Raw genomic sequence first — 25,654 nt, forward strand, 5'->3', positions numbered from 1 at the left:
TTTTTTATCTTGTCCTCTGACAAATTTGGCTCCATGCTGTGGCATGAGACACATCCCTGCTGCTTTCCTCACACTATTCTTCTGAGCCAGTGTCCCATTTGTGTCCCTAACACCTCTTTAGCAAAGAATGCCAAATGGACCAGGTCAGTTGTTGGTCTGTTTTATTTGTATCCTTTCTGCCTCTTGCCTCCATCCCTAATTGCAATTTGACTGAAACAAAAATGTGAACTATGTTTCCTAGAGGTAACACAAATGCTTTAATCAACTCTGCAACTAAATCTCAAATGTCACACTTTATTTCTTTTTAAGAGTAGGGCATCGGGATGTTAGTAATGGCATTTTCATTGCTGGGAATGTCTTAAGTTAGGAAAAGCAGAGGGATATCTTCTCACTTTTTCTTGTTTTTTCCCTTTTTAAGCCAGAAAAACTGTACTTCATATGTTAAATGTCTTTAATGCAGATGTTATAAAGCTCCTCAGTACCAGCAAATAGACTAATTTAGCAGCAAGTTGCTTTGATGTCTACCTAGATGGTTTTATCTTTTACTTTAGACAAAAATAACTCTGAAGAACTCACCTTTCTCCTCTGAGACCCTAAGTTCATGTTTACCCCAAAAAAAATTTCAGTTTGCTTCATTTGTATGACCCAGTAGGAAAATTGAAAGAATCATTTGACCTAACAAGACTGACCTTATTTACTCCTGAAGACATATAATGGATATAATTATTTGACGGCTCTCATTACCACATTTTTTTTTCTCCGTAAAACCTCATGCAATCCTCCAGCCATCCCATTTTAGTGTGTTCTGTTTGGTCATTCTTCATCTTGTCTGCATAGTGATTCATTAGATCTGTGTGAAATGGAGAAAATAAAGATAATATTTAACTTTTCATCTTTATTTGAAGTGACAGTCCAAACTACAAAGTGTAGGCTTTGGTTGCAAAGACAGCCTGAAGGTTAGGGCTGCCACTCACGTTCAAAGCAGCAAATAGCTGCTGTGGTTTAAGACTTTGCATTAGTGGCTTAAGCTAATATTTTGGACTGTAAGCTGGAGCAGAAAGGGGTGATGTGATAAACCTTTGCAGCCTTGTGTGCTAAATCCCCTCGCAACTCAAAACTCTTGTAAGTGAAGGATATGCTTCCCAGTTCCTGTCTTTCTTCATAAAGTCTAGGTCTAATTTGGGTTTAAAAAATGGTGCCTTCAGTGAGTGCAAAGATGAAAGCTGTCTGATCTGGTCCTCGGTCATGATAGTCGTACTTTTAGGAGACTGAAAGCTTCTAAAACCTTTGCTAACTCACAGAATACTGTTGCACTATTAGAAACCTTCTATCTTAATATCCCAGATCATTTAGCAAATATTAATGAAGAATGCTGTAACATCCCTGTCAGTTCACTGGGATGAGAGATACAGGGAAGCTCAAGGACAAATAACAGAATCAAGAGCAGGACTTGAGCGTGTTGGTTCTTGTGCTTTACCTGCCAGACCGTTCTTGTAATCTTGAAGTATTGTGGATTTTCACAGGAAGCAGCCCTGGGCTGTTTTTGTCCTTACCTCCAGAATATCTAGCTGATGCTAAATGTACATTACCAAAACTCATTTTTAGTGTCAGAATGGGACTGTTATGGAAGATGAGACCATTTCCAACATGTTCCACTGATGGCTCGAAGAGCTGTTAGGTATTTTTGAAATTTTCAATGCAATTGTGGGAAAATTGTGTATAACTAATATGTAAAACAAGTTGAAAAAAGAAATACTTTATTGGCAAATACTCATTGTACCAAATAGTGAATTAACAGGTATTTATTTTAGAACAATATCAGGTTTTTAAGTGAAAATAACTGGGTTTTTTTCCAGCAAAATACAGGCTATATGCAGTGAGTTATAAAAATTCTTGTTTAATGTTTAGTCACCAGTCCTGCTTTGAGGAGTAATGTATTGGATACTGCATGTGTCCTACAACTAGACTTCTATGAGTCTGTTATAAGTAAAGGATTTGCTTATAAATTTCACTATAGGAGGTAAATAAAATGTATTTTGGGTCATGTAAGCAACCTTTTAGCAGGGCAGCAGAGTCAGAGCTGTCACTTTTTTTTTTTTAAACAAATGTTTCTGTTGCAAGACAAAAGGGAAGAATAAAATATGGAATTTGAGTAAAGAGCATCTGTGAAAAGAGTGGGTAAATGTGTCAGAGGGGAAAAAAAAGCACATAGCTAGAGAGAAGGCCAATGCTATTTGTTTACTGCTTTTGTTCTTTTAAATACTAAGCTTTTCCAGAGAGATTTAAAAGTAACAGATGTGGAGAGATATTTAAATTTATTATAATTTTTCAAACTTTTTTATAATCTTGTGTTCCTTCTTTTACAGTATTACAATAAAAGTATTAGGTAGTCGGTGGCATGTTTTACTGACCCATTTGCAGACCCCCTGTTCCTTCAAAAGCAGTGAAGACATGAATTAATAGACCAATAAAACATGCCCTGTCATGTTCAGCAAGCAGAAATACATCTGTTGAAGGCTTATGTGAACCATGTGCAAGATATTTAGCTACTGGTGGAGAGATTTGTAGTTGCATTGGATTTTATTTATGTAAAATGTGAGTTCTTGATCTACCTAATTTAAAACTTTAAAATGCTATTTAAAAATATTTCTCTGTGTTTCTGTGCATTATTTGCCCATGGAGAACTGAACTAAAGTTTGACATAAGTGGTTCACACTTTTCGATCACTTTGTGCAACAGCAGGTGGCTAAGAAAGAGCTGCCGTGGCATGGAAATAAAATAACGGCTCCCTTACAAACTATAGCTGAAGTTTTACAGTGAAAAGTTTCTGATTTCTGCTCCTTCGTGGTTTTGCAAATGATTTTGTGCACTTTATGACACAGTTTTCATTCGTGTTTTCCTTAATATGTTTTCAGCTGAACTACCTGTAAACATCTTCTTGGTGTGACAAATCAAACTGAGTTATTATAATATCCCCACTTCTGTAGTGGGGATCCTTGTTACCATCACTGAGAGCTGCCCTTCCTAATGGTTATGATTACATGTTTTGTCCTGCAATTTTATTTTCTAAAGGTTTTTTGTTTCCTGTTGCCTGAGATGATTGTTTCAAACCCAATTTAAATTATGGAAGTAGCTTATCAAGAAAAATCTCAACTAGCCAATTTCTTTCTAACAAAACAGTAACCGACCTTGCCATTAGTAAAATGGAAGCACCCTCAACTGTTCTTAATTTCCCATAGGAAATGATGATCGACAGAGCTGGATTTGGATGTTTTGCCTGTACTGCCATGCTGACATTATCCAAACTGTATCTGGAGTTGGCTGCTTTCTTCCAAGGATGATGAGGGGTTCAGCTCTCTTCATCCATCTGCTGCTGCCCAGACAGTATCAGGGTTGGTTGTGATTTGGACCTATCTCTTGGTGACAGAACTTGTGAATGAGGTCACTCCATAGGCGTTAGTTAATCGAATGCCTGATGACTGTCAATTAAAGCTAGAATTAATTTGAGTTTAAAAACGCTTTTATATGAAAAGCTTTTAGGAGACTTCTTGCCCAACTAATATCCACTTTTATATTTATCCTTTTAAATATCCACTGCTGACAAAACAAAACAAAGCTTGCAAAAAAGTGACAATTTCTCTAAAAATAAGTGCTCTCTTGATGTCAGATTTCAGACTTTGCAATCTACAACTAGTTCCATTATTCGTCTTGTTTTAAAATCGTGTTTAGATCTTGTCATATGTACCCTTCTTGTAAGAATCCAGTGTGGTTGGTGGACAGTTTGTATATAACATGAAAGTTAAGTTTGGGAAAAAATGGCTTTTGAATTGTTGAAAAAGTTTGCTGAAGAAAAGTTGTGTCTGCCTCTGCCATCTGAAACAGCAGAAGCTTTAGGGGTCTGTGGCCATAAGATGATGTGTGATTAAAATCAGCTAGATCTTGGCTTTCAAGCTCATATGCTAAAGCACATCCATATGAGTGCAGTGCCTTTTTACAACTGGCTTCTTTCTGTAACCCAGAGATTCACAATACCTATATTCTTAAGAGTTCAGTACCATAACCTCAAATATGTCTCAAATCTTTGTCAATTTTTTTTGAAGTTAAATGTCAATTTTAGATGCTTGAAGCTCCTGCATGCTGTTTGTGTAGTGGAGAGTAACTTGTTGTACCATCATTTTCGATCCTGTGATGAAATTTAAACTTTTATAAGAAGAATATATTTTTGTAACAAATCATAGAATTTATTTCCTTGTATACATTAAGTTTAGTGACCATTTAAGCTTCTTCAGTTCCTGCAGTTGATATTTGATAATGTCTGCGTTTCTGTTACTGCTCAAAGGCTCCAGCAAGCAAACATTTTCAATTTATGGGTCTTCTGAAAGATTTTTTTAACTTCATAATTTGTTTCAGGGTACCTTTCTAGAATATTTTTGTCTTGGTTGGCTTTAAAACAAATAATTATAAAAATCACTGCCAATTTTCAATATCATCCAGCAAATTTTAGTAAATACTGTTTTTTCGCTGAGCAGATTGGTTGTTAAGGAAAAGATTGTGTTGCGTCTTCCAAGAGCTCCTGATTTTAAATTTAAAATAAATTGATCTATATCTGAGTGGGGAAAAAAAAAAAAAAGACTTGATATATAGGAAACTACTTGAATTAAATGCTCATTTTGACATTTTGCCAGTCATGGGAATTTGCACATGCTCTGGGCTGAGTTAAGATATTAAAACAAAAATACTACAGTAAAATGAAACACAAGGAAAGTTTAGGCTTGACTATGTAAGTTATCATATGCATAATAGCAAACATGTGGTTTCTCTGTTCTTCATTTCCCTTGTATAAGTTAATAGTATGTCTGAAAGCAAAGGCATTTTGATACAGCTCTGTGTTACTTGGCATTGCAGAATTCTCCTACTTTTTCCATTAGTCTCAAATTATCCTCTCCCTTGTAACGCAGCACTTCTGGGTGATATCCATAAGGGAGGAAAATTAGAGCTGAACGGATGGATTCTATTTCATTTGTTACCGATTTCATGACAGATAATACCTTGCTAGAAAACTATAGGGTCACACAGAATTTCTTCTTGCTCGTTTCGAAGTAATTTAATTGACGTCACTTTGGGGGAAAAGGTTTGTTATATAAGAGGTGGGGTTTTTTTGAATAAATAAAGAATACCTTTTGGTGTAATTTATACTACAGATTTGGCTAAACTAAGGAATTACAAACTTTTTAACGTTTATATGCTTGATTTTTTTTTTCTGTGGCTTCTCATTACTGATTTTAGTTTTTTCTAAGCGAAAACAACTATGGTCTTTTTTGGTTTTTCTTTTTTTTTCCTCTTTAGAGATTACCTAAAGGTGTGACAATAATATGTGTATGTGAGAAAGGTTACAAAGTCATGTCTAGCTTTGAAGGCCAGTTAGTAAAATAGTGGCATATTGACATCTTGTGAGCCAAAGGAGCTGCAGTTCACTTTGGAGTTGGAGGGAAAGGAGTGGATTTGTGTTAATTAAAACACTTTGTGGAAAGTAATCCAAACTAATATTTTGAATACAAAGGATTTTGAGAACGTTGAGCATTTCTGACCTTACAGTCAAGGTGATAAAGTTCACTAGAGGCAACACTGGGATCTCTGTCAGTCCCCTGGGAAAGTTAGTATTGACATTTCTAAATTACAGCATTATTTATTTATTTTTTAATACTTTCAGTCATTCCCCGTCTTTCATGTGAGGGTGGAAGAGGTACAAATCCTCCATCACAGCCCTTCATCTCTCCAGTGCAGTTCTATAAGCATTTTTAGTACCTTTTGTAATTATTTTTTTCTTGATTGCAAAGGAGAAATTGCAGGGACTTCTCAAGTTTGTTTGGGATTGTTGGGATCTTGCTAACTGGCAAGGGGCTGAAGTGCAGATGTACTCCCTTCTTGGGGGGGGGGGTATATTTTTTTCTTTTACTTTCTCCCCAGTCCCTCATGAGGAACAGAGTCAGCTGTTAATGTTCAGTGTAATAATACAGTCATTAAGAAAAGGATCTATGTTGAATCTGTTGATAGCTCCACATATTTTGCATTGTTCTTTTTGATCAGAAAATGAAAGCGTTGTTTGAAGCTGCCTACTTACTAATACTATTTGCCTAATACTATTTATTCTGATACTTTTCTCTACTTATCCCCAAAAGAATGCCCTTCTTTATTTGGTACTGTGGCACCCAGAGTTTTGTTACTCCCCATGTGTCACCGTGTTATCGCCACCGCATGTCTGGGAGCTGGCACAGCTGCAATTTCGGTGTTTTCATGTTAGCCTTTGTTTCATTTTCAGGAGAACTCTCTTACAGACGATATCGGCATATCTACGTGGAAGGAGCAGGTTTTCCTGTCACACAGTGCCTTGCTGGCAAAGAGCTGCCAGGCTGCGATGGAGCTAGCAAAGCACAGCGCTGAGATTCAGGACATGGCATTTCAGTATGGAAAGCACATGTCTATGAGTCACAAGGTACACCTTTTCCTTTCGTTCTGGGATCTTAAAAACAGAATGACTGGTAAGATATGTTGCTCTTGAGCTCTGTCGTGTACTGCCACTGTGCTGTAGGCTTTTGTCGGCAGGTCAGTGGTGCTGAGAGATTTGCTGCCCTGTGTGAAGATCTTTGCAGAAACTGCTGGTATGAACAGTGCTTCTGAGCTGGCAAAATCACAATTCTGGCAACGTAGCTTATTTCATTCAGGGCTCTGTTAACATCCCTCTAATGCATCTCTCTGTAGCAACTTAAAACGTTACCTTTTGTGCTCCTACCTTCTTCCTGAAGCCACTGTCCCAGTAACAGGAGTTTCAGGAGAAAGCATGAGTTGGGTCTGAGCTGCCACCATGCAGAGGTTTGTACTGAGAGGCTTAACTGCCTGCAGCAGCCCACGAGGCTGAGGCATGAGCTGTGGTGGCTTAAGAGCCTTCATACGTTCCCTTCTGAATAACCTGCAGTGGAGGTAACTTCCAGGGGAGATGGTTGGGGCTAAGGAAGGAAGTCACCAAATGCAGACCGAAGCAACCTGCACCTCTGCAGCAGTAGGATTTCCCAGAGAAGGCTTCTGATCTCCATTAGAAGACTTTGTTAGTCCAAAGGAAAACACAGTGTGGCACTCATGTCCTCAGCACTCTAGTTTTGCCCTAAAGGTCTGCTCCTACTGTATTGCACAACTTGCAAGGATAGACGTAGCTTGAGGCTGGCAGACAGACCTCTCATCCACTTCAGCTGTGTTGGTTTAGACAGTTTCTAGTTCCTCCAGGAGAGGGAAGTGGTTTTATAAAGCACAGCTTTACTGCCATGGAAATGCCACTGTATGCTATTAGTAGGTATGCCTCCACCAGTAAATTGCTTCTAGTGCAGACTATAGCCTTAAGATTTTGTGTATGCTTTAATATTAATACATTCATCATTGACATATAGTTGTGTAGAAATGATTATGTCATTTTCCTAGAAAGCTCCTAGCAATGTAACATTTCCTTTGTCAGAAAGAGGGTCATACTGCATCAGCTTTCTCGGGTACTGAAAAGTAGAATGTATTACCCATCACAGATGAAAAACTGATATTCTTCCCACCAAAGACTGGATCATTCTTCCCTTTATATTTTTTCTGCTTCCTGCCACTCAAAAATTGCCTACCTGGCTGTGTCCCATCCCTTGCCCAACTCTGCAAGCTGTCCTTTATGCATTTCTTTGCAGATCCTCTACATGCTTCTCTTTACCACAACTTTCTGCCTCTTCCTCTCCCTCCCCCAAACTTGAAAAAGTGCAACCAAAATACAAGTGTCAAAGCAGAACATGGCAAAGTAGGTATAAGATCAGGGTATGGACCTTGATTTGGTGAGTGAATGGATATGTATAGACCGTTCCTGGGAACTGAAGAAAGATGTTCTTCTCTTTCAGCTACATTCGGACCTTCAGCCATTTGTTAAAGAAAGTTCTAGTGACACCACGGCCTTCAGTTTGAATTCTGCTCCTGCAGTCCTGCATCAGGAATTCCTTGGGAGGGAGGCATGGATTAAACAGATCAGAGAGGTAAATTAAAGCACTGTTTAGAATTTCGTAGTTCTGCCATTTATATCTCTCTTCCTGTCTATACTTTCAATTGCAAAGAGATACTAACAACAGACAATGTAGAGGTTACCAATGCTGTCCAATACTTAACATCTCTCTCTTTTGGGCTTTCAAGAGGGGCAAATCTAGGGACCTGACAGTCGAGCTCTGTCAGACTTGTGTGTGTCAGTGTAACAAGCAGATCTGTTTGCATGGAGCATGTCTGTTCCTCTGTGGGAACTTGTGTTCTTAAAGCTACTTTCACTGACAACTTAAAGCAGAGAACTTTGCGTTACAGTAGTTGAAAGGTAGCCACACATTTCCTCCTGCCGACTTGGCTCTGGGAGCAGTAATTTTGGACGGGAGGAAAAGGTCTGGGGAACTTGACTTCCTGACCACTAAACAATATTTGTGAGATCTAGCTGGTCGATGTCCTTATTCTCAATTCTCTTGATTCAGCTGTCTTCAACTCTTAGATGAGGGGGCAGTATAAATAATATAGCTGTGTGGTGTAGATCTGTTCTACTTACCATGTAGCACAGCAGGGTTCAGATCTGTGAATAGCTTCCTGGGTGCTGTTGAAACACAAAGAGATAACTGTATAAGACGGAGGGGGACAAACACCAAAACCGGCCAAAATTAAGCATTCTGTTGCGATCCTGCATCAGTTGGACATGTTTTGCCTGTCTAAACAGCTGTGATGAGTACCATTTGGAAATTCCTGCTGGCGTTACACAGAGTCTTCAGTAGAAAGGCTGCTGCCTTCAATAAGAAGCTGGCTCTGTGCAAGTGTATTCATTGAAGATGTGCTTGCTGGTGGCTCATTTCCTTGCTGGTTTGAAAGCAGGACTCTTGGGCAGAGGGTGTGGAGTCTGAGCCTCTGCCTGGTTGTGCGTGGTTGCACAAGACCAGGTTGCAGCTGGCCTTTGCATATCTCAAGCAAGAGGCATAGTCTCTTCAGCAGTGAAATTTTGGGAAGTATATGCAGAATCTGCTACCTTACAGTGGTATGGAGTTGAGGGATCTTAAAGGGAAGCAAACCTTTTGTCATTTTGAAATTAGGGGCTGGTAGTTTATAACGTGTGACAAGGAATTTTGGAATTCTATGATCTCAACACAAGGCTCGTATGTGAGTTGAATATAAATGGACTTGGATGATTGCAGTTGGAGAATAATGGTATTACCACAGCACAGTTTATAAAAGCTTTGAAACAATTTCCCATCTGCAGAATCTAGAGGAGATTGCGGGGCTCCAGGAGTGCCGTCTGTCTGCTTGCTGATTCCCCTACCAAAAATGAGCATTGTGGAAGCAGTGAAGCAGTTCTCACTGAAAGGAAGGGAAAAAAAGAAGGAAAAAAAAAAAAAAAAAAGGGGGGGGGGGGGAGGAAAACCTACATGAAAGTTATTAACTCATCCATCAGGATCCAAATTGCAGTTGTTGCTGAGTTGCACTACATATTTGACAGCTGTTCATTGACCTATTGGGAGTAAACTACTGATCTCAAGCCAGCTCTTAAGAGGAGGAGTATGTGCATCGTTCTTAGTGCTTACAGTAGAAAAGGTGGGTTTGGAAAGCCCTGGCCTGTGGTCTCCTCCGCTCAGCGAGGACAAGGCTTCCTGGTCAGAGCCACGCTGCGGAGGGTGGGGGGTCAGTCACGCTGCAAGCAAGAACTGACGTTTCAAAGCCAGAGCAAAATTTCTGTTGTTAAGGAAATGTGCTCTAACAACGGATTTGCAGATTGCAGTGAGGAAAGAACATGTTTTTCTTTTTCTTTTTTTTTTTAACTGGTGAGGTTCTTGAGCTTTATAGCGGGTGATTAATGTCTGAAGGGAGATTTCATTACATTGAATTTAAAAACTGTCAGGAAACACAGAGGAAGAGATAAAAGTTCCTTTTAGTACTTTGTGGATAAATCAAAATGGACTTATTTACTCTGCTCACAGTTATTGCAAAGGAAGGGAAAAAAAAAAAGAAAAAAAAAAAAAAAAAGGAGGGTGGGGGCAGTATTCACTATGCAAAAGTATCTACTAACTACTACCTACTACTTTAGCTAAATACAAAGTGGAATCCAAGCCCAGGAGCCTTTCTTGGCTTGTGTTGATTTAGAATGGAAAATTGCCTTTCATTAACTACAAGCTCTTTGAGATGTCATCCATAGTCACGTTCACTATGTGACATTCAAGATAGGCCAAGCACTCAAACCAGAGGCTTTCTTGTGTTGGCAGGACTAGTAAGAGGATGCTCATAAGCCACCCTCTTGTGCAATGTCATCTGTAGGGTTTAAATAGGCAAAGCACGCATGGTGCACTCGCCCCCTGGCAGGTGGAATTTTTCTTAGTAGCTGAGTTATGACTAGGTGTATGGAAATCACATTATGGACCTGTAGTTACTGCTGAGTAATTTGACTCTCTCCTTTCACTTGTTTGCCCATGTAAGCATTCATGTGGTGGATTAAAGGCAGCACCTTTCATTTGGAAAGAGCAAAACACGTCAGATATCCAGGTGCAGGAGGTTGCATCAACAGTAAATAGGTGTGTTTTGAGAAGATTAAGTTCTGATTTGATGAAATTTAGAGACTGCCTTAAAAGGGACTTGGGATGTGTATAGGGGGAAGCCTTGTCACAGGGGGAAAAAAATCTGTAGGTATGTATATGTGTGTGTATACATGGAGATATATGTATATACACACGCATACATGAATGAATAATCCATAAAGACTCAAGTTTCTCCTGTTCTCACTGACCTCAATGCCAACACCTGCCACCTTTGTGAATTTAAAATTAAAATGCCCAATTAACTATTTGGTCAAGTGTCTATTTTAAAAGCAGTATAGGCCTGAGTAGAGTACTGAAAAGTTTAGGAAAAAAAAAAACCAAACCACTCAAGTCTGAAATGGTGCCTAGGAAATACTGTGGCAGACAGACACACAAAAAAAGTGCTTAAATGCTCTTCTTCAGGCAAAGTGTTGCAATGGTTACTGAATGCAGGCCCACTGACCTTTTGGAAAGCCCTGTATTCTTAAAATTTAGCAGGTAATCCAGGATTATAGGATGGAGGATCATAAGGGTCAAGAGACAGAAGAGTTGGTCACACTTAGCCACTTAGAGATGCCTCTCACTGGGTAAGAGCAAAAAGTCTCTGCCTTCAGGCATCCAACATTTAAGCAGTGGGGTATGAAAGATCAAAGTTTGAGTGAAGAAATTAGGTGGCATCCCTCAAGAACAGGCCTAAAATCTGTCTTAGCTCATAACATCTGTAATTTTAAAAAGGAATAAGTCAGAAACTAGAACCATCTCATCTAGGCCAGAGAAATCCATGCAGCTTTCACCGTATCTTTCTGAGCCTTCTCAGAACCAGCAGGACTGGAAGCAAAGCACTTATCAAATGCTTTATCAAGCATTTCTCAATCTAGGTTTTAAGACACGCAAAAGGGACCATCCTCATCTGAGAAAGAAAAGTAAGTCTTGGAAAACATCCTGAAAACCTGCTCCAAAAAACATTGTCTTTAACCATCCACTTGTGGTCTGCTTATCAGTTGCATTTTGAATAATTTCATGGGGGATTCAGGGGTCCTTCTTGCTGGCAAGGTGCATTGGTATCACACAACCTTATTTATAAATAAAGAGTGTCATGGTATAATTATGCCTTGTTACTGGCACGTGATGAGCTTTGATGTTCGGGAGGAGGGCTGGGCTGAGCTGGCCATTAATGTCTCTAATATGCAGGCAAGCAGCTGCTTTTCTTTGAGGGCCTGGAGACCCCACATCCAGAGGCTGAGCTCCCCAGCCCCAAGCATTATCAGAGTTTGACAAGAGTGTGTACCTTTTGTAAATCAGGCTCAAAAGCTTTCAGGAAACTAATCCAGATGCAGAAGCCTGATGTAAAAGGAAAAGGCAAAAAAAAAAATATCTGTGTCTGAAATCAGTGTCAGTAACAGTCGAAGAGCCAAAGTACTGTGAGGATAAAAAGAAAGGAAAAAAGCAAAGGTGCAGTTGTAGTAAAGAAGGCTTAGGAAACAGATGAGATAAAGTTGCTGCTTGGAGAAGCACAACTGCCATTGACTTGAATGCTTGAGAGGAACAGAGCATGAAAAAATATGCTTGCTGTTTGTAATGTGTATCACATGCGGGAGGAGGCACGCTGAGCACACCTCTCCCGCTATTGCTGAGGCTAAAAAGCATCTTCCTCAAACATGTTGGCAAATTCTCCGCTGCAGTGTGAATCTGCGTATAGGCAACCATTTGTTAAAGAACATATTTCTGGTACGTTCTGATATACAATATAACTACTAGATTTATCTTGAAGAAGCCGTAAGATCCAACCGGTATGTATAAAAGTTGGCAAACCAAAGAGATGGGATTACACAAATAAGGAAGCAGTTATTGGCAGTGGTTATGCTGCTCCCAAATGCTATCAGGCTGTTTTCTTAATATGCATTCCAGAAGAGCTGACTCTGAAGAAGTTTAAAGAGAGTAGTAAAGAGGTTTTGTGGATCAGTCTCCTTTCTCCTTCAGTGAAATCAGTTTTGTTATCTACTGTTTTCTTTCCTGTTCTGCTTGCTTAGTCTCTCATTGGTTCTTTATTTTATTTTTCTTCCCATACCAAAATTAATTTATTTTCCAAATCTGTGCCATCTTGGCAATATCTCTTCAAAGATTTGCTTGCCACATAGTGTTCATTCCTCTTCAGTGCAGGCCTCAGCTCTTCTTATGCCAGTTGGGCTGCTCCTCTAGGCTGCTCCCTGAAGTCCCCACAGAAGTTGCAGAGAGGTAGTGGTCCTAATCTGCATCCTAAGAGGAGACATGTTACAGAAGAACTGAGGTTTGTGGGCTTCCCTTGTGGAGGCTAGAGGAAAAGAAACAGCAGAGGTTTTTTTGAGAAGAGAAGAGCTAGATTTGGAGGAGGTGATAATGATACAGTTAGGTTTGACCTGAGGAAAGGGCCTCAGGTTGGTTAAGCAGGAAGGTTTTGGGTCTGGCAGAGCACTGCTGCTGGGTGAGAAAGACAGAGGCATCTTCTCTTCTGTATCACCCTGTGACAAAATTGAGGAATTTGGTCTATGTACTTTCTGCATCTGGGCAAAAAGAAATTTAAAATGTATTCATACTTCTTTCTGAATGTGTTAGGAGTCATAGGTTGTACATATCTGCTGCTTAAGTAAAGGCTGATGCTGTGTACTTAAATACAATTCTAACCCAAAAGCACAATTAGCATGTCTAGCCTAGGTCTAATAGCGCTGACATGGTCCTGACATCTGCTTTTGAGAGCTCTAGACTATTAACTGAGTGCAAATCACTATAGATACAGGGAGAGTTCTCTTTTTAAGAAATTAAATCCTGTTATTGCTGATATGAATTATAGTTTATTTCAGAATCTCATGGGAGAGATTAATTAATGAAACAGCAAGATTTCTTGACACAAAATCATTTTGAACTCAACAAATGTTTAACTACAAATCTAACTAAAAATTACATTGAGTATCTGCAGCTCTTACCTGAACCAGAACCATGATGTATAAGCTGGTAACACATTTGGTTGTATTTTAGATTTTTCCATATCATTTTCCTAAAGAAAGTTGGCTATGTTTAAAGTAGTAACTCTTCTAGTTGCACTCTCTATTCTTGCAAGTCTAATTTGCAGTATGTAATGTCTTACATAAAATCTCTCTTTCTCTTTAAGGCACAAGGAAAAGGAAATATAATGGACTACAAGAAGGTTGGTAAATTACATTTAAATCTGCTTATTACTTTTAATGTTTTCTTGTAATGTTTTTAAGGATATTCTTGACAGTTGAGAGAAACTTCCTTATTACAATTAAGTTACAATTTGTGCATACATGGCTTGTGCAATTTCTTGATGTTAAAAAGCCAGTAATAGTCAGCTGTACTGTAAGTATCAAATGTAGCTATTTAATAATAATTTTTCCCATTATTTATCCCATTTACTTCCCCAAACTTGGTTTTGAAACCAGACTTCTTACGGCTTTTGCTGTCTTCTTTTTCCACAGTCATTTGCAGGTTAGCTCCTATCCATGGTCTCTCTATATTGATAAAATATACTGTTGTATTTTTAATCTCACCTTAATGCCATGCCATCTATTAAAAAAAATAGGCACACACATGTTTAATAGTAATTTGTGTTTCTTCCAGGCCCCATTACAGCTTTTAGCTAAGTCACCACTGCATTTGATACTGGGACTGTCTATAGTAAAGGCAGACCTGAACTACTAGTTTATCTACTGAAAGTAGCTGGGACACCTTAGAGAGCTTCAGGAGATGGCTGAGAAGGTTCCCCAATTAACTACTGGGGCACAGCTTTCTTGTGGTGGAGAAAAAAGATGAGGTGGTGTCCCCAACTCGCTCACTGAGCTCGAGCCTGACTTGTTCTGAGTCTTGTTCTGAGTAGATCATGAGGCACCAGTTAGTTATCTCTAGCATCAGTGTTTCCCACTGGAAACACTCAATATATAAAATATATAAAATATTGAGCTACACGCACGATTGAGAATTGCTTCTTGAACTGGGGCCTGAAGAATGTTACAGCTATAACTGATTGCTGCTAGTACATAAGACTAACACACAGGTACAGGTCAACCTTTTTTATTATAATTTAGTTATATTAAGAAATTTGTAATTTGGATTATTTTAAAAAAGCTCTCTGTCCTTCCTATAAAAAAGATCTCAACCTTAGCTTGCTGTTTAAAATCATTGTGCTTTTTGCTTTTTCTACAATAGAAGAAACTGCTACAGCTGTGCCTTTCTAAATCACTGCTGAGAGCACTAATTTTCTTCTTCAAATATGTCTGAGTATGAGACACTTCTGTGAATGTTTAAGTTAGGCTTGCTTTCATAATTTATGTTTTTAATTGTTACAATTGTGATCTTCCCAACATAATTTCCATAATTTAAAAAAAAAAGGAAAAAAAACTAAAATTGTTTTAATGAATTAAATATTTATCAGTGTATTTTGTATTTTGACTTGAAATATATCATGTTTTGGATCCTTCTGATTAAATTGAAAAACTTAGATTGTTCCTAGCCAACTTGGACACTTGAATAAAAGGAAAGGAAGGGGAAAAGCCCTTCTTCAAGTGTTGTATTTTGCGCAATTGTCTTCAGCCAGGAAGCATGTAATTTTACTAGCTCCCAGTAGTCATCTCTTACATAAGCACAGATATTATGAGTTTAGTAATGATAGTGAAAAATTCTCCATGGTTTTTGTGAGCTCAAACTATAATCAGCTTTGAGGTTTTGTAGAAGTTGGTCTCAAGACTGTGATGTCACGTCCCTCCTTTTTTATGTTTCTTGATTTAAAATAAAAGTGGTCATTAGTTACATCCATGCAGTAACCTGTACCTCATCTTGCCACAGTAGCTTGGCCAGTACACACACACAGCCAATTAGAAGGTATGTTGTGCAGTACAAATTAGTATTTTGGTTTTTGCCCTTTGCTGTGTAGACTTTATTTCTATACCACTGGAGTCAGGATTTTGCATATTTGCTCAATCTTTTCTTTCCAGCGTCAAGGTCCCCTCTCATTTTTCTGTTCAGTTACTAGAATTATTTTAACATTCCTGGTCAAATTTTGGGGCTTGCTTCTCATTGAGTCTCTGAAACATCTCCTCTTTAATTTTGTAAAAGTGAAGGTCACCAAAACTAGCTGTAGAACCTCTGAAAATTTGTATTATTTTTGTTCTCTTAATTTTTATTATGAACTTCAGTGTGCCACTTAATTGAGATAAAAATGTTGTTACTTCAGTTGAATTCATAAATATTTGTATACAAAAATTGTTAGTTGTTTAGCCTGATTAAGAATATTTGACTTGTGGCTTTTAATTAAAATAATATATAAAGGTAAATCTGAGAATTTGAGATCCACCCATTTAACATGGCTCCTTAAAAGGCAGAGGTCTTATTTTATTTCAATTTTGAGATTGCTGAAGAATTTTGAATTGTTCTTTTGATGCATGTTATATTAAAATGCTATCCCTGATGTTTTTCACTGACAAAAAAATATCAAGATGGTACTAGTAAATTCAGAATAAATATAGAGGTGAAAAACTTTCTATTAATTTAATTAGGTCTGAGACTGTCATGTCAATAAGGTCACTGTGTTCTGCAAAATTTTTTAGTTTTTTTTTTCTCCCAGCTTTTCTCAATCTTTTTATCTGAAGGACTTTGATACCACAAAAGGCTTATTTTAAGGTCTGTGTTTCTGAATGTATTTTCTCACATTAGTATCTGAATGTTTCACTCTTTTCTTTTTTTTCTACACCATCACACCGCATCCAGACAAATTATTGATCCATCATTGTGGTGTTTGAAAGTCTCTTCCAGAGATGAAAAAGAGGTTTCAGCTCTGTGGTAGTGGTGTTTCTCAGATAACAAAAGAGAAAGTACCAATATATGGCAGGGACAAAATTCATGTGTGTCATTGAAAGAGACAGCGACTTTCCTGTCACCTTCATTTGTGTGGGGGATTTGGGCAAAAATATAAGACTTTTTCAAAAGCTGTTATCCATTTTACGTCTACTTTTCATCACTATGCCATTCAAAACCAACAAAGTGAGATTCTCTATTTATTTGTTACTATTTTATAATACTGATTAAAAACTCTCCACTGAAGTCGAGGCCTTAATGGTGCTTGGCATTGTACAGACTTGTTAAATGAGTGTAACAAAAGCACAACTACTGACAGAAGCTAGGAATAATTCTTGTTTTCTGGCCAGAGCTCTAGAAAAATTATAAGATAGGGCTAAACAAAGAAATAAATCCTGTATTTTGCAGCCAATGAGTATGCTACTGCTCACCACTGTCTGCCTCCCTTACTGCATCCCTCCTGCTCCAGCGCTCTCTGCAGAGCTGCTTTCCAGTCCCGTGGTGTAAACAACAGCAGTCCCTGCAGTTCTCCTTGCTCAAATGCCAGAGACTCATCTTGAGATTTGTCGTTTGACCACAGGCCCATAGACTGTTCGCTCTCTTGCTCCTGAAATGCAGCAAAGAGTTAAAAACAGAGGATTGGTGCTTGTAGATGCTGATGACCTGTGGTGGTTTTCCAGGAAAATTTGTCTTGCTTGTTTTGGAGCAGCCACTGCCATTAGTTCCTTTTGTTACATACATTTAAAAAAAAACAAAAACAAAACCAAAAAAAACAAACAGAATGGTCAGTGATTTAACGAATATAGGGTTTTTTTAGCTGTGTTAGTAATATTACAAAAGCAGCCAAAACCATTCAGAAGGAGCGATTTGCTCCTCTGTTGGAATTGACAATATCTGAATTATCAAAAGTGTACATCCAGTACCAATAATCAGTTGCATCTTTGTTTTTAATCAGTGGGTATTTTCCATGGCTTCTTTGAGGTGAGAATCCAGCACAGCTTTTGTTTCATTAAAGCAAACTACTATTACATCTTTTAACATAAATAACAAGTTAATTGCTTGTATATACTAAGATGACAATGAAATAAATCACTATTTGCATTAATGTGATTTAAGAAAGTCATACTTTTTGGTTGAAAGACATCACTTAACTACCGTTGTTTCAATTTAAAAGCTAGTGGGCCTTGTTAAGTTCATTGTGAAAGACATGGAAAGGCATTAAGGAGGAGGAGTTGGTGTCTCTTCTAAAATATTAAAGGGTCTGTACAATCAGTCAGTGTCTCAGGATGTCTTGCAGTAATCTTTGCCAAAAGAATTACAAGAGCTGCGTAGCAGCTGGAGTAGCAACATTCCCTTTCCTCTGGAGCTGGGGGTGACTCTGTCAAGATTTGGTCTCTTCCTAGATAGGGTGGGTTTGAGTTTAAGGAAGAAGAGAATTTTTTCTGTTTGTCAGATGAGTAGTACTACTAATGGAAGTTTCTGCAGGGTGTTTATGCCCTCTAAAGACACATATCTTTACCTTTTGTATAGAAAAAGTTTTGATGAAAGTATTCAATAAATACATTTACTGCTAAGATTTCAAGTGGTGTATCATTCTACACATACAGCCAACAAAGATTTTTTAAAAAATAAATTTATCTTATGACATTATGAAGTGATGCATTTACATGATTGTCCATCCTATTTTGAGAAGGAAGAGCATAACCCTGTATCCAGCCACAAATACTGTGAGAGCAAATGCTGATGCATTCCAAGGTACTTAAAAAAAAACAGAGAAAAAAATTGACAAAGTTGATGTACCAGCTGTGAAACATGTCGGTAACTTTCAAGGTAACGTTTCATCAGTCTAAAACATCAGTGTTTATTGAACGTGGTCTTCCCAAAAGAGTATAGCTTTTAACGTGAGAGATGGAAGCAATCCTCAGACCAAAGTCTTGAACTTAGATCCCCCTTCTCATAGAAAGTGGTTGCTGTTCTGGTTTTTGGTTCTTAGCCCAGCAAACTTCAGAGGGTTGAGTGGAACGTGTCCCAGCTCCAACTATTTGGTGCTTATGGTTGTCTCCTGAAGGACAGGAAATGGAAGCTTGAAACTAAGATGCTGATATAAAACTCTCCTTTCCAGTGAGCAATCTCTTTTCCAAGAGGCAGTCTTCAAGGAACAATCAATGGCTTCTTACCATTTATTTGCAGGGAGGTGCCTGGAGCTTGTGGGTGCAGAGAGAGATAGTGGAAAGCAGCCTTAAAGTTGGAAGGGCTCAGAAAGCGTCCCTTTCTCCTCCTGTTGGTTTGCTGCTGTAAGGTGTCTGAAGAGATGGGAGTGACCAGAAGGGAAGGAGGGAGCTGGAGAAATAGAGCCCAGTCTCTCAGCAGTTTGTCCTCCTGTGGGTATTCAAAGCATTCAGAATGAGAAGCCCTCAGTGCCTCCCTCCTTTATATATATTTTTTTCTTTTGCTCTTTCTGTAACTCTTGATCAGAGCCATCCCTCCTTCCAGCCAAAAACTAGGGAGTGAGAAGAAATGCAAATAAGGTCAAATGGATGAGGCTGGGCTTAGTGCAGATGGAATAGCTGAATGGAGCAAGGCTTTTGACGTGCTCTGTTCTCAGTGCCCAGCCAGGCATCTTTTTTTTTTTTCCCCCAGACTGTGAAGATAATGATGTTCTTGTTGCTTTTTCTTAGATTCATAGAGCAACCCTCAGACATAAAACTTTGTGGTTCTGAGCTTCATGTGTATCAGGCAAAGCTGTCAAGCCTGGTCAATACCTGAATAGATTGAGGAAGACAGAAGGTGCTGAAGGAAAACAGTGTTGGTGTGTTGGGGGGAGCATCACTTCCCACCCGAGTCTTAACTTGGCTGCACTATTGCAAGACAGTTCTTTAAGCTGAATTTAAATAACCAAAACCCAGGCAGTGATTTTTCAGATCCTTGGTACCTTTAGAAGGACACAGGGCTTTAGTGCCCGTGGCCTGAACAAAAGCTTAGAAGTTAGAATGTGGTATTCCAGCATATCTGGCAGGTCAGCTGGAGAAAAGCCTGTTGAAGCAATCTGTATTTTGACTGGTATTCAGTTTTAATTATTGAATGCCACTCTGAAGAAGGTTGTGTTTTAATGATGGATCAAATCATTCCTACAAGTAGAAATAGGTTTGCACAAAATGATGACATATGAGACTAAAAGAGCAGATTCCTTTATTTGGAAGAAATTAATGAGGAAGCATAGTTAATGTTTATAAAGTAACAAATAAAAGCAGTTCATTTTGCTTTTCTCTATTTGCCTCAAAAATTAGCAGCTCCTATCCAAATGAAATTAAAAAATAGTGCATCTAAACTGGATACATGGATTTTTTTTTTTTGATGTACTTAGTTTGTGAAGTTCATTACAAAAAATCATTGAAGGTCAAAAATTGAGGGCGAGCGTGAGAGTGTAACTGTGTGATACAATTGGCAGTACAGCTAAAGGCTTAAATTAGGGGGCTTTGCATACAGCAGCGCTACTGAAGCCTGGTTTCCTATGGAGCTGTATCCTGTATTTCTTTAATAATTATCCCACTACAAGAAGCCCAATTTGTACTCTTCCTCCCCCTTTCCCCTTTTACAACCCCAGCTGAGACAGGTGGCATGCAGTCTGGCTAATCCAAACTGCTTTGCCTAGTGTATGCTTATTTGAATTGACCAGCTGACTGCAAATGGAATATAAAACAGGTACGTTTTTAAGGACTATAAGCCATTCATTACATAGGATGATCTCTAGCTGAAAAGCTGAGGAAGGAGGTAGCCATATTTTCATTTTGAGGTTCCTCGGAACTTTTGGGTGGAAACACTCAGTGGCGGATTAGTCTGATTTTTGTGTAGTGACTCCTCTGCACATGGTTTGACACGAGCTTTGCGATTGTTTTGGCTTCAAGGCACTACGTGTGTCTAAGGGCTTACACCAGACAAGCGTGTAAATGGATTGTGTCCCCGCATTAGAATTCTCCCCCTTCCCAGATTTTGGTGGTACGAGTAAGTCACAGTACGTACATGCAGTCATAGACGCTTAAGCTAAGCTCCTCTCATCTTTGACCAGTTTGAGGACTACTTAGGAGCTATTTTCTCTCCTGTTTACATCTCAATATATACTTGCATGAATATTACCAGGTACGCTAAACCTTTTTAATGAGCTTTAGCAAATCAGCAGAGGTTGTTGCTTCAAGATGTGGGATCTTGCTTTTGAGGCTGCTGGCACACCGCCGCTCACCTGTCCCCGCCTTTGCCGCAGAGCTGTGGTTCTGTGGCCGATTCCCATTCGTTAGAGGACGTGTTGAATTAACTATGCAATGCCTTTATGCCTCGGGGCAAGCTCCTTTCCAGCACACAGTGAGGGAAGATTCTAGCTGAAGTGGAGAATAAAATTTTTATGAACTGGGACTGGCACACTCAAGTGCTGTAATACGCTTTCAGCTAATTTCATCTTTAAATAACAGATAGTGAATCCACTTCGGTTTGTGTTCAGATAAGAAATGTCATTCATTCTGTATGAATGCAAGTATCTGTAAAAATGGGTGGCTTTTCCAACTTGGTCATGGCTTAGATAATTTTACATGATTTAAAGTAGATAGATAAGGTTATACTGATGTATTTGTAAATGAATTGGGGCATTGAGCTGTGTATTGGAAGAAAACATAATTTGTAAACCGCTGTGTAATTAGTTACTGTAGATAACCTGTATTCAAGAAAAGCCCTTTTTTAAAAAGCCAATTCAGTGATGTAACTCACCTTTGGTTTTCATGCTTTCATGCCAGGTGGGACATGTTAAAGATGATTAAATGCTGTCATGCTTTTGGGATAATCAAATCTCAAAGATCCACCTGGCCTTGGTTCCCAGGCTCTGGCATGAGGCATCAGGCTGGAGTTAGTCTGGGGACACCTGTGTTTTAAGGTCGAAAAAAGTACCAGTGTTTCATTAGTCTCATGATGCTGTCCAGGATAAAATAATAATTTTTTAAAAGCCCTTAATAAATGTGATTACTAATTAGAGCTTCAGCTAAATTGAGATACTGGGAAAAAACAACATGTTTTGTTTGACATATTTGTTCATGTTATTTCGTAGCAAATTAACCTGTCATTTACCCAAGTTTTTAGGTGCCAGATCTTGCCAGCAGCTTGCTATGAAATATCTCTTATTCCGTGAAAATATTTTCTTTCTCATATGAGGTGTCTCTGAACCATTGTCAAATTCCCTAGCCCTACCGAGAAGACTGAGTGTGTGTGCATATAGCTCACTACAATAAACTTTAACATATCCCATTTTACTGGCAAAACTTGCTTTTGTCCACTATAGGAAATATAATCATATGGTATATAAATAGAAGCCTGTATTACAAAAGACAAGAGTCCAACGTGTGTCATCCTGTGCCTGATTCCAAATACAGTGTCCATAAAATCCATTTTTTTACAGCAGAAAACGAGAGCATGAGTGAGCTGCTGCTGTGCCAGTTCTGCACAAAAGCTCTCAGGTAGTGGCCTAGGTACGGTGCGCCCAGATATTTCAACAGTCTCTCTTATTTTTGTTAATTGTTTATAAATACTTTATAAATACAATGTTTATAAATACTTAAAAGGGTGGGTGTCAAGAGGGTGGGGCCGATCTTTTTTCAGTTGTGCCCAGGGATAGGACAAGAAGAAATGGGCGTAAACTTGCATAAAGGAAGTTCTACCTAAACATGAGGAGGAACTTCTTTACTTTGAGGGTGGCAGAGCCCTGGAATAGGCTGCCCAGGGAGGTGGTGGAGTCTCCATCTCTGGAGACATTCAAAACCCACCTGGAGACGTTCCTGTGCAACCTGCTCTGGGTGGACCTGCTTTGGTAAGGGGGTTGGACTAGATGATCTCCAGAGGTCCTTTCCAACCCCATGTGATTCTGTGTAATTATGTGTACCATTTGGAGAGCCATCATCTTTCAGGTGATGAAGTAACGGGTGATGTAGTTTAAGTTACCTGCAGCTCTCTTGTAGAGGCGAGCCAAAACGGAGCATCAGAGAGCTTTGTCTGATGGCTTCGGTTCTTGCCTTTACCTGGGGAAGGGGTGGTGGGAGCCCTGTGCTCTCAGAGGTGATTGCGCGCCCCGGCCCCGCCGAAACCCACCCCCTTGTGCCTGTGTTTTCTGACAGCTGCGGGAAGCCATCAAGGCCGGCAAAGGTGTGACTTCTGCCATCGACCTCTGCCGCTGCCACGGGAAGAGAGCGCTGGCGGCCCTGGAGCGCTTCCCTCCCTCTGAGGCCAGGGCCGCCTTGGCCAACATCGTCTACGCCGTCACCAGGTTTCCCTGACCCACCACCCCCGGGAGCAGCCGCTCTCCCTCCACCGGCGGGAGCCGACCCACCGGGGACGCCGCCGAGGATGCCCCCGCACCACCGGTCACCTCGTCCCCCTCCAGGACCCGACGGAGGAACACGCACCAGTTGCTGCCACCACCAGCAAAATTCGGGAGGGGGAAGAAAAGGAAAAAAAAACAACAAAAAAACAAAAAAAGGTCACAGCCGGCTTTTCGCTTGTCGTGCCAGAAGCGCACTTGAGGCTGCACCAGTAGAAATAATTAATGAGTCCCGTTTCCGTGACCTCAGCAAATGGACAGGAAATAAGTCGGTATTGATTGGGCACCGGCGGGGACGGCGCCAGGGCGGAGGCCGGTGGTTTTCCTGCCCCAGGGATGGAGGGAGGGATGGATGGATGGATGGATGGATGGAGGGGTGTGAAGATCCAGGTGTCACAAGAAACCCACTCAAAGCTGCCCGGAGAGAGTGAGCTGCCGAAGCCAGGAATTAACGCTCCCGCTAATCAAGGGGAAGGGCAGTCCGGGAGATTAATGGGGGAAAATCCTCTCTCTCTCTGCGTGCAGTCATGTCTCTGCACACTGTGTTTATGTATTCAAATGTAAAATTACCCTGTGCCTAATGCTTTCTGTATTTGAGAAACTTGCTGAGAAAATGTGTCAAGCATGGTAAGTAGGAGCTTTAAAATATTTAATCAAATATTAATTTGGCTCTGTTAAGGGAAGTGACTGCCTGGGTTTTATACTGTGCGTATAGAATGTGTGGCTCTGGGTCAAAGAATGAGGTTTTTCCAACTCTCCTGGGGGAGGGAATATCCTTCCCTCAGATCAGGCAGTTTGTTTCAACACGATCTTACACAAAAGCATTTCCTAGGTTTGTGACACTTGCGTTGTTGAAGCCAAATAAATGTTAATTTGTAAGGCTAGACATCGGCCTTTGGCAGAAGGGAAGGAGGAGTGCTCTTCTGTGAGTACCGTCTTTCACCGCGCTGAATAAAACGCAGAAAATCCTGGAGAAGTTTTGAACCCGAGTGTGTTGAATTTTCAAGTCCAATTACAGACAGCGTCTAAGGTGTATCAGGAGCCTGCAATTTGAGACCGTCTCTGTTTTGTTCATGGGAGATGATTTCTGTGGTTTGCATGCGGGCAACCCGAGAGCGCCGTTGACAAGAAGGCTGAGTTTACATAAGTGATCTAGATTGAGACTCAGCTACCTTTCTTCCTTCTGTGGTGTAATTACAGCCCAATCTGGAGACAGCTAGCACAGCAAACAGATTTCATTACATCGCTCGCTCAAACACTAAGTGGAGTGATTTCTGTGGAATTCTCTCCTCCCTCCTTCCCCCCCCTGCACCCCTTCCCCCTGCCGCACGGCTGGTTTGTCAGAGACCAGCATGTTGTGTTCCACCCAATGCAAAATATAAATAAAAACTCTATCCTCTAAAAATATACTGAAAATACACGCTGCATAATGTACATAATAGTCTGTGTAATATATGCCTATATTATACCATAATATTGTATGTAGAATAAGCACCCTTGAGACACAGTCTTTGTACGGGAGCAGCATCCAGAACTTGGGACTCGCTTTGTTCTGGAGAATGGCTTCAACGCCGGACCTTGCACTTTCTTTCTTGTGCCTCCCTGGCCTTTTCTCTCCTCCCAGGGCTCTGGCACTCCTGCCTGAGGTAGCACTGTGGCTGCAGAGAGCAGAGGAACTCGGAGAAGCGTGGCCCAGGCAGTGGCAGTCACAGGCATCTGCCTTTGCTAAACGCCCTACGTTTTCACCTGTGAAGTTTCCTGAAGTTCTGCTCATGTAAAACATGTGCTTGAAAGAAATACCTGCATTCAACCAGAGTCGTATTTCAGCTTTTTTTGGCTCTGGTTAGGAGCCGTACATCGTCTTTTCTTTGTCTTACATCTACACCAAGGGGTTCGTAATGATTTAGGGCTGCAAGAAGCTTGGGTCTGCTGAAGCTACTCTGAGCCATCTCCCCTCAGTCACCTCAGTTGTGTGAAGGAAATATCAAACATACTGCAAAACTGTGTACGCCTGGTTTACTTCTTCATGAAAGTACAATTCTTTTATTTGTACTTTTTACTAATAAAGGCAAATCAGCAAAAATTAATGATTTTTTTAAATTTTATCACCAGAAAGTTCTGATTGCTCCTAAACTATTTTTTAAACTTAGTTTAGAAAAAAATGAATTGTCCCTTACCAATATTATCAAGTAATCTTACATTTAAGGTATTTGCCTTTAATTATTGAGAAATTTTTGTTGTCTTGTTTCCTCCAGGTAAACTACAAGCAAAGTATTATACCTCTCTGTCAAACTCCTGGTGAATTAATCACTGCTGTGTATTAATATACTCCCCACACATTAAGCCATTTGTGAGCAACAGTGGAACCTTAAGGCTGTTCTGGTTTTATTTTTATCTCCTTGATTCTTTTTCCCCCCACCACCTCTGTAAGGAAGTTGGGGAGAGGGAGGCCTGTGGCCTGGGGGTGACTGAGGAAGGCATTCGCACCATTTACTGCCATCATCCAGCTGCTCAACCAGACGTTCCAATCAGCTGCTCCTCTGAACTTGTCCCAGATAGTGCACTGCTGGACCATTGCACGGGTGCACAAAATACAGGACAAGGTCCCAGTTGCTTTTTAAACCAAACTGAATTCATCTCCTACCGAGAGCACAGCTGCAGTAGCTGGAATGGCTGTTTCACAGGTCTGAGCTGGAAAGTCATTTAACTGCCAGCTGAGTATTTCCAGCTCCACAGTTATGATAATGGTGTGTAGGAGGGTTGTTTGGAAAAGGTTGAGGTACTTAAAAGAATAGAAACGTTGGCTGGAAGGGACTGCTGAAAGTCATCTAGTGAAATCTCCCATTTGAAGTGG

The 25,654-nt window shown here is 39.9% G+C and overlaps 1 protein-coding gene across 2 annotated transcripts in view; it reads left to right on the forward strand.

Annotated features, from left to right (window-relative positions):
* Positions 1 to 24,887, forward strand: part of PDSS2 (prenyl (decaprenyl) diphosphate synthase, subunit 2) — a 118,592-nt gene extending 93,705 nt beyond the window's left edge. For both annotated transcript variants that reach the window (XM_014964743.1, XM_014964744.1), the window contains 4 exons: positions 6,320 to 6,493; positions 7,920 to 8,051; positions 13,750 to 13,785; positions 22,598 to 24,887. In XM_014964743.1, the coding sequence (XP_014820229.1) occupies positions 6,320 to 6,493; positions 7,920 to 8,051; positions 13,750 to 13,785; positions 22,598 to 22,756 (501 nt within the window). In that variant the 3' untranslated portion in view covers positions 22,757 to 24,887. The remainder of the gene's footprint in view (positions 1 to 6,319; positions 6,494 to 7,919; positions 8,052 to 13,749; positions 13,786 to 22,597) is intronic.
* Positions 24,888 to 25,654: the final 767 nt, after the last annotated feature.

Source organism: Calidris pugnax, unplaced genomic scaffold, assembly GCF_001431845.1.
Source record: "Calidris pugnax isolate Ruff unplaced genomic scaffold, ASM143184v1 scaffold219, whole genome shotgun sequence".
NCBI lineage: Eukaryota > Metazoa > Chordata > Aves > Charadriiformes > Scolopacidae > Calidris > Calidris pugnax.